Here is a 12,073-nt window from a genome sequence, read left to right on the forward strand (position 1 = left end):
CTACCTGATTCATCTCAAAATTCATAACACAAAGGATATAGTGCAGAGTATACCAGAGTGACTTGAGCTGTGGATCTTCATTTCCAGCTAAAATATGGTTTCTCCACACTTGTTCTGTATCAAGTCCGTACCTTGATAAAGCCCGAAGGCGCATCTTCGTTGCTATATCTTTTTCTAAAGAATTAGCATTTTCTTCTTCTGTACATTCATACAAATGACGACCACAAGCCCACATTAAAGATGTAATTGGGCTCCAGGCAAGAGATATCCTTTCAAAAACAGTGAAGTCAGACATTGTTCGGTTGGGAGTTACAACTATCATTCGATTTTGACTTGTTGGATGCCAAGCAAAGGAAGCAATGTAATTGTCACAAGGTTGCACACTTCTTTCAATTATTGTGGGTTCAGTTTCATCCCCAATGGGAGTGGGTGTGTGTTGCATATCATATAATCTAATAATATTACTATCCCTTGTTAAAGTGGCAAGCAGACCAGTCCTAGTTGGACACCATGCAACTTTTGTTAAGGGTTTTGGCTGTTCAGTCAGAGTCAAAACTGGCTTCTCAAATTTCCTAAGATCCCATATTGCAACCTGACCTTCATAGAAGGAAGCAACACGATCATGGAAGTATGGGTCTACTGTCACCCCCTGAACAGCTTTTGTATTTACAAACATCTTTTGGCTTGTATTCCGAAGATCAAATATGGCTAGGTTACGATGCATACCAGCAAGGAGAAGTTTCTGGTCCCGTGGAAGCCAACAAAGAGAGAGACAAGCATCATTCTGTCCTAATTCATAAAGTGGTTTTGTTACTAATAATGTTGTTTCAGTTTCACCTGCTGAAAGTCTCACTTTCTCCATGGGGACTATATCAGGAGTATATTTGCTGCAGATATCCCAAATCAGCACTGAAAAATCAGCTCTATGTTTATCTAGACCAGCAGCAAGCCAGTTACTATCCAATGGATTCCATGCAAGAGTATTGCATTGTCGTGCATGTTTAGGAACAAATTCTTTTCCTATCAAATCTCTGAACTTTGAGTTGTGATCTTGACCAAGACTTGTAAGTACAACTCGACCATTTGCTTGTCCAACTGCTAGGAGACATTCAGGATCATAACTGAGATACCAAGCAACACATTTCATATAGGGTGTATCTGAATTTATTGATAGCAAAGTAGCCGCAGAGTCTTCAGATAAACGTAAAGATCCAGCTTTGAGTTCCGAATTCACAGTAGATTCCACATGATAAAGGCTCAGTTCTGAGTCACATACAACAAATCTATCAACCTGGTGTGGTGCCCACAATATATCAGGTTTGGTACCGCTCATGTTTATTGATGTGCTCAAAGTGTCCAGTCAGGTCCATTCACTGAATATCTGTTTAAAAATGAAAAGTTTAAAATGTTAACAAAATATAATTCTAAGTTGAAAAAACTATTCAGAAAGTCAGGAAATACAGGTACTCTGTTTTTCAATGGATATATATTTCTTCTATCTGCTATGAATCCAAGATAATATTTAATGATAACAAGTGGGGGGAACTTCCTCCAGTAAGATGACTGGTAAAAATCTGAGCACTCCATTCTGGCTTTATTTCCCCCAAGATCAATTATCTTAATTTCACTGTTACTAGTACCTTCAATTTAACCTCAGGGTTAAAATAACTTCAGTGTGGTGAGAAAATTAATACGTATCATCTAGTTGAAGGGGGTCACATTTTAAGGAGTTATAAATCATGTTTAGATCAGTACTATCCATTTGTACTTTCTGCAATGATAGAAATGTTCTAAGTCTGCACTGTCCAATATGGTAGCTACTAGCTACATGTGAGCCACTGAGCCTAAGAAATATGACTAGTAAAAATTTTAAATTTTATTTAATTTTAATTAATCTATATATATAAAAGCCTAAGCAACCAGTTGACCGGCCAGTAACTATGACGTGCACTGACCACTATGGGGCAGACGCTCAACGCAGGAGCAGAAACCATAGGCATGGAAACATGGAACAGACTGATGAATCTCAGAGGGGAAGGGGGAGAGGGGAGGGCAGGGAGAGATTAAACAAAGATCTTATAAATTATGTATACTAAAGGCTGAGTGCACCGATTCGTGCACCAGTGGGGTCCCTAGGCCTGGCCTGCGAGGATCGGGCCAAAACTGGCTCTCTAATGTTCCCCAAGGGATCCCAGATTGTGAGAGGGCACAAGCCAGACCGAGGGACCCCACCGGTGCACAAATCAGTGCACCAGGCCTCTGGTTTTAATATAAATGGCCACCACAATGCAGATTTAAAGTGCAATGCCACTAGTAACACACAGGTCTCTTCCTCAACTTTCAACAAGAAGCAGCTCTACTGCAGGAACACTGGAATGTATTGAATAGAACTGAGTTCTATTCCTAGCGCTAACATATGTATATTAGCTATAAGCCTTAGAAAGGCCTTTGTGTTTGGGTCCTTTACAATATACACGTATACAATATAAGAGTTGGTTTAGATTAGGGTTTCTCAAACTTCAGTCATTCATGTACCACCTGTGTGGTTATTTAATAGTTTTCTTTAAATTGGCACATTTTAAAATCTGAAAATTTATTTTAACCTCATCATAAGGTTCATGAATTATAGGTATGATATTGCTAAGTATATTTTTCCTAACATACATTAAAATAAACATATAACTATTCAAAATACTTGACTGGCCCTAGCAAGTGTTGCTCAATGGTTTGGGCATCATCTGTGCACCAGCAATTGCGGGTTCAATTCTTGGTCACGGGCACATGTCCGGGTTGTGGCTCAATTCTTGACAGAGGGCATGCAGGAGGCAGCCAATCAATGTTGTGCTCTCACACCAATGTTTCTTTCTTTCTTTCTCTCTTCTCTCTCCTCTCTCTCTCTTCCTCCCTCCCTCCTCCTCTAAAATTCAATAAACTATTCTCTTTTTATCTTTTAATATATTTTTATTGATTTCAGAGAGAAAGGAAGAGGTAGAGATAGAAACATCAATGATGACAGAGAATCATTGATCAGCTGCCTCCTGCAGGCCCGCTCCTGGGGACCGAGCCCGCAACCCAGGCATGTGCCCTTGACCGGAATCGAACCCGGGGCCCTTCAGTCCACAGGCTGACGCTCTGTCCACTGAGCCAACTGGCTAGGACTAAACTATTCTTAAAATATTAAAAAATACTTGACTATGTTTTACCTAAAATCATCCTGTTTATGACCAGTAGTACACAAACTGCACTTTGGGAAACTGAATTAAGTAATCACTAGAGGTATTTTCAGTTTTCATTTCTATAAACTTTATCAAAATGAGATTTTTAAAAAGATATTCTAGTATCTTAAGCACAAACTAAAAATAGCTATGTTAAAATAATAGTTTAGTAATAAAAGCTACTTAAAAAAATATAAATGTCTGTTTCTAACCAAATCTGGCTAGAGCAAATTATAGTCTGGATTAAAAATGAAGAAAGATACTTACAATCTTCATGACAATTGGTATCTTTACATTCATGTCAGTTCTTAAAGGGTGAAGCTATGGTTCATTCATATCTCTACATATAGAGCCTGGCACAGACTCCTAATAAAGATATACTAAATAAATTCAACTCAAACATACTTGCTTTACTTTTTGATCTTGTAAAAGTTTCAGTCAGAAATTGTCAGTCTAGAATTTCAATAGACTCAAAATTTAGATGACTGGGAAAAAAACTTTTGAGAATTTGTATGTTGGCTTATTTCCTTCCTTAACAGATTTGAAGCCCAAGATCAATCATTTCAATTACATTCCTGTCGGCATCCTCTATTTCTTCACTTCTGTGCCAGTTTGAGTTTGCCTTCAACCCTAGACCAATCCAATTATTACTGTCCTCTTTCCTCCACTCAGCTGCTGAGTGCCAAAGTTCTGCAGACTGACCCCATAAGAAATTAAAGTATACAACAATGTCTAACTTGTGGTGTTGGTTCAACAATTGTTTTATTCACCTTTCTTCTCTGGCTTTCATGAAATTCATCTTCATACAGTATCACAGTGATCTTTTAAAAATACAAACCTAAGCAGGTTATCCAACCCCTGCTTAAAACCCTATAATGGTTTCTAAATGCTTTTATTAGAACTCCAAATATTCAATATAATTTTTAAAACCCCACATGCTTTGACCTCTATCTATTGCTCCGGCCTCAATGTACACCATTCTCTTTGAATGTTCTAGCTAAATGGTCTTTCTAGAATGTAAACAGCCCCTCATCCAAATATACATACATATATATATATATTATTGATTTCAGAGAGGGAGAGGGAGAGAGAGAGAAACATCAATGATGAGAGAGAATCACGGATCCGCTGCCTCCTACACACCTCCTACTGGGGATCAAGCCTGCAACCCGGGCATGTGCCCTGATCGGGAATTGAACAGTGACCTCAACCACTGAGCCACACCGGCCAGGTAAGCCCCTCCATTCTTCCTTCCCTTCTTGGCCAAATTAACACTTGCTCAAGCTTGACATCAACCATCTGCTGTCCCTCCACAGCCTACATCAGGTTTCTTAGATACTTTCATTGAACAGTATTCCATCCCTTTATATCACCCCCTTTGCCTCTTCTACTAGATTATAAACTCCACTAGAGGCCCGGTGCAGGGGATTCGTGCATTGATGGGGGGCATGGCCTGTGGGGATCGGACCCCTGTAGGAGCACACTGACCACCAGGGGGCAGCTCCTGCGTTGAGCGTCTGTCCCCCGGTTGTCAGTGCACATCATAGTGACTGGTTGACCAGTTGTTCTGGTAGTTCCACCACTCGGTTGCTGGGCTTTTATTATATAGGATAAGAGCAGGTAAAATATCTTCTGCTCTCCATTTGTACCTCTAGTACCCAACACAGAACTAGGCCCTTACTAGATACTTAATTACTTGTTAAATGAATGTACTTGTTAAATGCTCCCTCTGATACTTATCACTGCCATCTCCAAGTTTTACCAATCTCCTCATCTTTCCACCCATTAGCCTTCTGAGAAGCTGGCTCCAGCCAAGAGCAAAGTGTCCACTTTTATAACTGTTCCAATGATGGGCAGGAGCCCACAAATAGCCACTTAAAGAGAGGATCACTCTAATACACTGTCTTTCATTTATGTTGTAAATATTTATTAGGCAATTTCTATGTTCTACACACTGTTCTAAATGCTATGAACACATTACTGAACAGGGACAGATAAGGTGTCTGGCTGCTATAGACTGGATTGTGTCTCCCCAATATTCACATGCTGAAGCCCTAACCCCCTCCCCCCCATGTGACTGTACAGGAGACAGAGCCTTGAAAGAGGTGATTAAGATTAAATTAGGTCATAAAGGTAGAGCCCTGGTCTAATTGGTGCTCTTATATGAGAAAGAGATACCAAAACTCTCTCCCCACCATGTGAGGACACAGCAAGAAGGCAGCTTTCTGCAAGTCAAGAAGAGAGTTCTAACCTGAACTGGATCACACTGGCACCCTGATCTCAGATTTCCAGTCTCCAAAACTGTGAAAAAAGTTATTTCTGTTGTTTAAGCCATTCAGTCTACGGTATTTTGTTATGGCAGCCCAAGCAGACTGCATTGGAATGAGAAGGAAGAGAAGCACCTCATGTAATAAATAGTAACTAAGACAACAAAAAGAAGGAACAGATACTGTCAAGAAATGGCTCATACTCATGCCTTAACAGAGGAAACCTCTAAATTGGAGGTAGCCTGAGATCTGACCCATCTTCCTATCTCACTAAAAAACAATTGCTTAAATAAAAATATTTTTATCCATACCTCCGTCTCACAACCATACCCTTTATATCAGGTGTGGGGACTGTCCAGCCTGTGGGCTGTATAAGGCCCCAGGAATCATTTGGGCTGGCCCTGCCAAGGCATTAAAGGTGAGCTAATTAAATGTTTGACCAAATACAGCAGGCTAATTTTTAAGTAGATTAATTGTGCAACCTGAGAATGATGTTATAAATATCCACATATCCTTGGCAAAAAAAAGGTTCCCCACCGCTGCTTTACATGAATGATAAATGGTAAGAAAACTTAACGCCACACGGAAAAATCCATCCTAAACAACAAATAGAAAGTATTACTATATTTTAAAAACTATTTGATTTACACGGCACTCAATGGAGAATCATCAGAATTTCTATAATGTTATGCATGTAAAATACAGTATCATCCACAGAATCTGATTACAGTAACTCACACAGAATCAAAGAACTTGAGAGAGACTAGCAAACCCTTCTCATTTCAGACAGAAGTGAAAACCAGATGTTCTGGTTCTTGTCCAACACCTCCCAACTCCCATTCTAGATTACTGCATAGAGAAAAAAATCAGCTACATCATTTGCAGAGCCCGACCCAAATTGAAAATACAGCTGCCACCCCCCTCCCTTGTTAAAAAATTAAGGTGACAGCCCTTCTAAATGATGGGCTTTATGTGACTCACTGGTTGCAAACCATAAAACTGGCCCTGAGCAGAGAAGTACATCTATAAGCACCCTCTTAAAAAATGTCTTTCTTTATAATCCAATACACAATATATATGGAATCTGGCTCATGAGCATAAATATGGCTCATATTCATAGCAATATGGTGAAGAACAAAGAAAACTGAACCTGAGGTCAGAAGACCTCCAGCCCACTCAACTAGCTAGACCACTGATGGCGAACCTATGACACACGTGTCAGAGGTGACACGCGAACTCATTTTTTTGGTTGATTTTTCTTTGTTAAATGGCATTTAAATATATAAAATAAATATCAAAAATATAAGTCTTTGTTTTACTATGGTTGCAAATATCAAAAAATTTCTATATGCGACACGGCACTAGAGTTAAGTTAGGGTTTTTCAAAATGCTGACACGCCGAGCTCAAAAGGTTCGCCATCGCTGAGCTAGACCCTAACAAGTCCTTTAATACCCCAAGACTATCAAACGGAGACAGAAGCTAGCCTGTCTCCATCTCACAAAGTTGTGACAATCAAACTGACTTCTTCACATCACACAGACGACGTATCACTATGAGTCCCTTACACATCCCTAGAATTTAATGTTTTTGAAGTGTCGGAGACATTGAAAAATTGGGGGCACAAGGGGTGGTGGAATCTGCAATAATTACAGCTGATAGATCCTCACCTTCCAGTTTAACAAGTCAAGTGCTCACTTCCCACCGGGGTGTCTGAGCAAAGGAAAGCCATGTCGCTTCTGTGTCCCTCAGCAGAAAACTGATAGCAGGATTGTCCAACAGAAACATAGTGTGAATCACAGTTTTCTAGGAGCCACACTGAAAAATAAAAATAGATGAAATGAAATTTAATAATGTTTAAGTATTATCCTTTTCAATGTGTAATCAACGTACACATTACTGAGACTTTTTTTGTTTGGGTACCAGCTTGGAAAGCCAATGTGTATTTTACACTAAGAGCCTTATTTCAACCGCACGTGGCTACTGGACTGTGGTCTGTAATGCTAAGCGTACAAGGCAACCAATCACGCTTTCACATGCATTTTTTTGTCGTTTTCTACTTTTCTGGCTATGACCAAAAAAACAACAGTAGCAGTTTCAATAAATTCCAACCACCACCGTCCTAGGGCCTATAGGCACTGTATCTATATGCAAATTACCCTTCAAGTTAGGCAAAAGGCCATCATTTGCTAGGCCAATTCGGTGTAATTTGCCCTCCTGTGGAATTTTCACGACTCCTACACGCAGAGAACAGAGCTGACCGGTGACAGACGACAACCAGCGCAGGGCTTGTCGCGATTCCGGGGAGACAGGGAGTCGGAGGGCGGCTCCCACGCTCCGGCACCTGGCGGATCCTCGGGTCCTTGGCGAGGACGCAGTTCCGCACAAACCCGCCGCCACCGAGGCTGCAGCGCGGCCCCAGCGCCGGGAAGTCCCCGCGGGAGCTCGGGCGGGCCGGCACCCCGAGGCGCCCTACGAAGCCCCGCGCGGTTCCCGCAGCACGAACCCCACTCGCAGCGCCCGGGCCCCGAGGAGGCCCCCGGTCCGCCCCCGCCAGACCTTTCCACGGCGCCCCTGATCCCTCGACTCTGGCCTTCCTTTCGGGAGAACGAGACCCAGCCGGGCCGCACTCACAGACTTAGGAGAACGCGCGGGCGCCGCACAGCCGCCTCCAGCCTGGTGGCCGCGCTCCCGCCGCGGGAGTCACCCCCGACGCGGGCAAGATGGCGGCGCGGCCAGTAACGTGGGCCCACCCGGCCGGGACCCACGACCCCACAGCCGCGCCTCCGCGACGACGGAGGCCACGCCTCGGGCTCGGAAGGGGAGTTCCCACCCCACGAGCTCCGCCCCTTCACGAGCCCGGGAATTGCCCGCCCCGGAGCAGGGAGAGAGGAAGTTCTCGGGAGACCTCGCCCCCAGTTTACTAGTCTGCTCCTGCAGGCCCCGCCCCCAGCACATTGGTCCGCTCTTGGAGGCCCCGCCCCCAGCGTACTATTCCGCTCCTGTTGGCCCCGCCCCCAGCACATTGGTCCGCTCCTGCAGGCCCCGCCTTCAGCGCCCGGATTCGTTCCTGCTGGCCCCGCCCCAAGCTCTGGGGCGGGATCCTGGCCAGGGACCTGGGCAGCTTCTCAGAATCACGGTTATTGTTTTAAGCACTTCATATGCTTTAGTTCATTTGGTATGTTAAAATTTTCATTAAAAATTTAAGTCGATCGATGTATGAGAAAGGCCCAAGTATTTTGTTCACGATTTATTCACTCATTTTCTCATTCCACAACCAAATCTTGGCTGCCTATGGTGTAGCTGGCACCAATGCTGGGGACACCAGAATGAACCTAAAGACATGGTCTCACAGGAAGCAGGCAGAGTGGTGCCTCTTTGGGGCTAAAACAGTATTCCACGGAAGGGGCGCCCCCTTAATTTTGGGGAGTTAGGAACGTTTCTTTGAGGCCCACTCGGTTGAGAAATGAAGGATGAGTATGGGAATAGCCAGGAAAGGGAACAGGATTGGGTTTGGAAGAGAAGAGTCTTCTTGGGTGGAGGAAGAGCAAGTGTAAGGTCAGGGGGAGGGCAAAGCCATGGGGTAGCAGTGCAGTATGGATGTGTGAGTAGAGGAGTGGGGAGAGATTAAGATGCTGTATCAGAAAGGCATTTGGAAACCAGGTCAGTGAATTTGGATGGACTTTTTCCTAAAAGCATTAGTGAAGTCATTTCATTGAAGGTTTCTAACCAGGCCAGTGGTGTGATCAGTTTGGGGGAGAAAAGGGAGAGGGACAGGGTTAGTATCCCAATGAGAGATGATGGTAACCCAACCTACCAGTCGTGTGGAGAGTGGGGATAGAGAGAATTGTGTGACCTGAGGAATGTTTACAAAGTGGGATGATTGACTGAGTGAGTGAGAAAGAGGTTTCTAGATTTCTGGCTCCCCCATTACAGCAAATGGTGCTGCACCAGTGTGACAAATCTGACACAGGCTTTCTTCAGCTTTCTGGCAATCTTTGCTTGTCTATTCATGCTTAAAAATGGATGGTGTCAGGCTACTGGTGATTGATGTAAAAGAGCTTAGTTCTGATGACCTTCAAGGCAGAACATTCTGTGGAGTATGTGACTGGCTAGATCCCTTTACTTCCACATGTAAAAATCAGTCTTTACCTGAGAGCAAGTTTTGCTCTTAGGCATCAAGAGGAAATTGTGGTCCTGTAAACATTTGACATGGCTTAGGTAATCTTTTTACAAAGGTTGAAGATGAGATTTGAGATATTTAATAGACATATATTTTTTAATATATATAACTTTTTATTGATTGATTTTTTTTTTTTTAGAGAACGAGAGAGAGAAACACTAATTTATGCATTTATTGGTTGTTTCTTGTATTTGCCCTGACCAGAGATTGAATCCGCAACCTTGATATATCAGGATGTTGCTCTAACCAACTGAACTACCTGACCAGGGGCAAGATCTGAGATGTTTTAAAATAGTGTTTTCCAAAAGTATTCTAGCATACTCCCAAATTATATAAGTCAATGCACTTATTCATGTATTTGGGGGATTACATCTAATATTGTCATAAGAAACTTACATAGCTGCCAAGGTTATGATTTTTAATACATTTTTTATTGTTGACACAATTAGTGATGTCTCCTATATCTCCCCACTTTTTCTTCCTTCTCTCTGCCTGTGCCCTGCCCAGGCCTTCACCTCATTATTGTCTGTGTCAATGGCTATGCATATATGCACATATATTCTGGTTTTTTTGGTATCCTCACTCGAGGATATTTTTTTCTCCATTGATTTTTAGAGAGAGTGAAAGGGAGTGAGGAGAGAGAGAAACATTAATGTGAGAGAGACACATCTATTGGTTGCCTCCCACATGTGCCCTCACCAGGGATCAAACCTGCAACCAAGGTACATGCCCTTGACTGGGAATCCTGGGAATCGAACCTGCCACCCTTCGGTGCCTGGGCTGGTGCTCTGTCTACTGAGCAACACTGGCTAGGGCTGCATTCATATTCTTTGACCGATCTCTCCCCCTCCTCCCCACCTTCCTCTGTTGCATCCAACAAAACTTAAATACTTTAATGATGGTTTCTCACTATTTTCATTTTTAAATTTTGTGAGTAAGCTATTCTTTAGTTACAGGGAATCCTATATTATTCTATTTTTTTTTCTTCTTGAACTTTTATTTCCACCATACTTACTCCCACTGGATTATTTGTTTGTTTGATAACAAACAACTATAGAGCATATACTATGTGCCAGATACTTTACAAGATAGGTTCACTTAACACTCCAAGGTTGGGTGCCCTGAGAACCATATTCTAAGATGGATATTAGGATTAGGATACTTATTAAGGAATGTTCTTGGGATCAACCCCTGCAGAAGGTGGGAGAAAGATGCAGGATTGGATGGAGAAGCTGAGCTGTGATTCAATGTCAACAAAGGCCTCAGCCAATTCATGGGAAACTTTAGAACTGGACTGGCCCTTCAGAGGTGTCTTGAGTTGGGACAAGGATTCCAGGCCTTTACACTACCCACTGATGTGGATGTGCCATTGATGTGAGCTGTCCTGGAAGGAAGTGGGACTTTGAATGAGTCCACTTTCTCAGGCAAGGCAATCCCTAAAGAAAGCTGACAAATGTTGGTCCATTTTTACTGAACAGGTAGAGTTAATGTGTTAAAAGTTCTATGCCACTAATCGGTTTGGCTCAGTGGATGGAGTGTTGGCCTGAGGACTGAAGGATCCCAGGTTCGGTTCCGGTCGGTGACACATGCCTGGGTTGCGCGCTTGGTCCCTAGCGGGGGGCTGGAGGGGGGGGGGGGGCGTGCAGGAGGCAGCCGATCGATGATTCTCTCTCATCATTGATGATTCTATCTCTCTCCCTCTCCCTCTCCCTCCCCCTCTGAAATCAATAAAAATATATATTTAAAAAAGTTCTATGCACGTGTGACCTCATCTTCACGATACCTACTATTCAGAATGCAAGGATTGGAGGTAGCGAGGGTCACCCCTTGCAACTGGAAGACTGGTGAGAAAGCCCAAAGTCTATATATGGATGAAAGCACCAGTAAGCATGGTTGGGGTTGCAGGTCCAAGTCACACTCATCTTTACTGTTAAAAAGTGCTGGTATTTTTGTCTCCATGTCTTTAACTGCTGTGTATACCTGTTCAGTAAAAATGGACCAATGGGTGTTAGACTATCACCCCCATCATTCAGGAGAAATCAAACTCCTCCTCCTGCGGGGATAAGTGAATAAGGGGAGGATTAAGTACCAAAAATTATACACTAGCGGAAGTGTCATATACACTAGCAGGGCATCATATTTGTTAAAGAAAATGGAAATGTCAATCAGCATTCCTGTTGGAACTACAATCATTCATCAGTTGCAATTATAGGTTTACTGAGGATACAAGAATTTGGCAAATATCTATGAAAGTGTTCTGTGAGAATCAATAGAGGATAATGTATATTTTGTTATTATTTGTATACTACATACCCCTTTCTATCAGTAGCATTTATAATAAACTTATGGACACATATACACACACACTTTTTTTTTTTCCAGAGAGCCAATTGTTAAATATTTTTCAGAA

The 12,073-nt window shown here is 42.7% G+C and overlaps 1 protein-coding gene across 6 annotated transcripts in view; it reads right to left on the bottom strand.

The window, feature by feature from the left end:
* MIOS (meiosis regulator for oocyte development) overlaps positions 1-8,342 on the bottom strand; it is a 33,758-nt gene extending 25,416 nt beyond the window's left edge. The window contains exons 1-3 of one of the 6 annotated variants that reach the window (XR_004970893.1): positions 8,115-8,342; positions 7,151-7,298; positions 40-1,381 (exon numbers count right to left, since the gene is read on the bottom strand). Coding sequence is in view for 5 of the 6 variants with exons in the window: in XM_036328079.1 (XP_036183972.1) it covers positions 40-1,333 (1,294 nt within the window). In the remaining variant the exon portion in view is untranslated. Of the gene's footprint in view, positions 1-39; positions 1,382-7,150; positions 7,299-7,639; positions 7,665-7,741; positions 7,963-8,039 lie in introns of those variants that run through there. The other 5 variants (XM_036328079.1, XM_036328080.1, XM_036328082.1 and 2 more) reach the window with 5 other exon arrangements.
* Between the last annotated feature and the right edge of the window lie 3,731 nt (positions 8,343-12,073).

This window comes from Myotis myotis, unplaced genomic scaffold, assembly GCF_014108235.1.
Source record: "Myotis myotis isolate mMyoMyo1 unplaced genomic scaffold, mMyoMyo1.p scaffold_m19_p_11, whole genome shotgun sequence".
Taxonomy (NCBI): Eukaryota; Metazoa; Chordata; class Mammalia; order Chiroptera; family Vespertilionidae; genus Myotis; species Myotis myotis.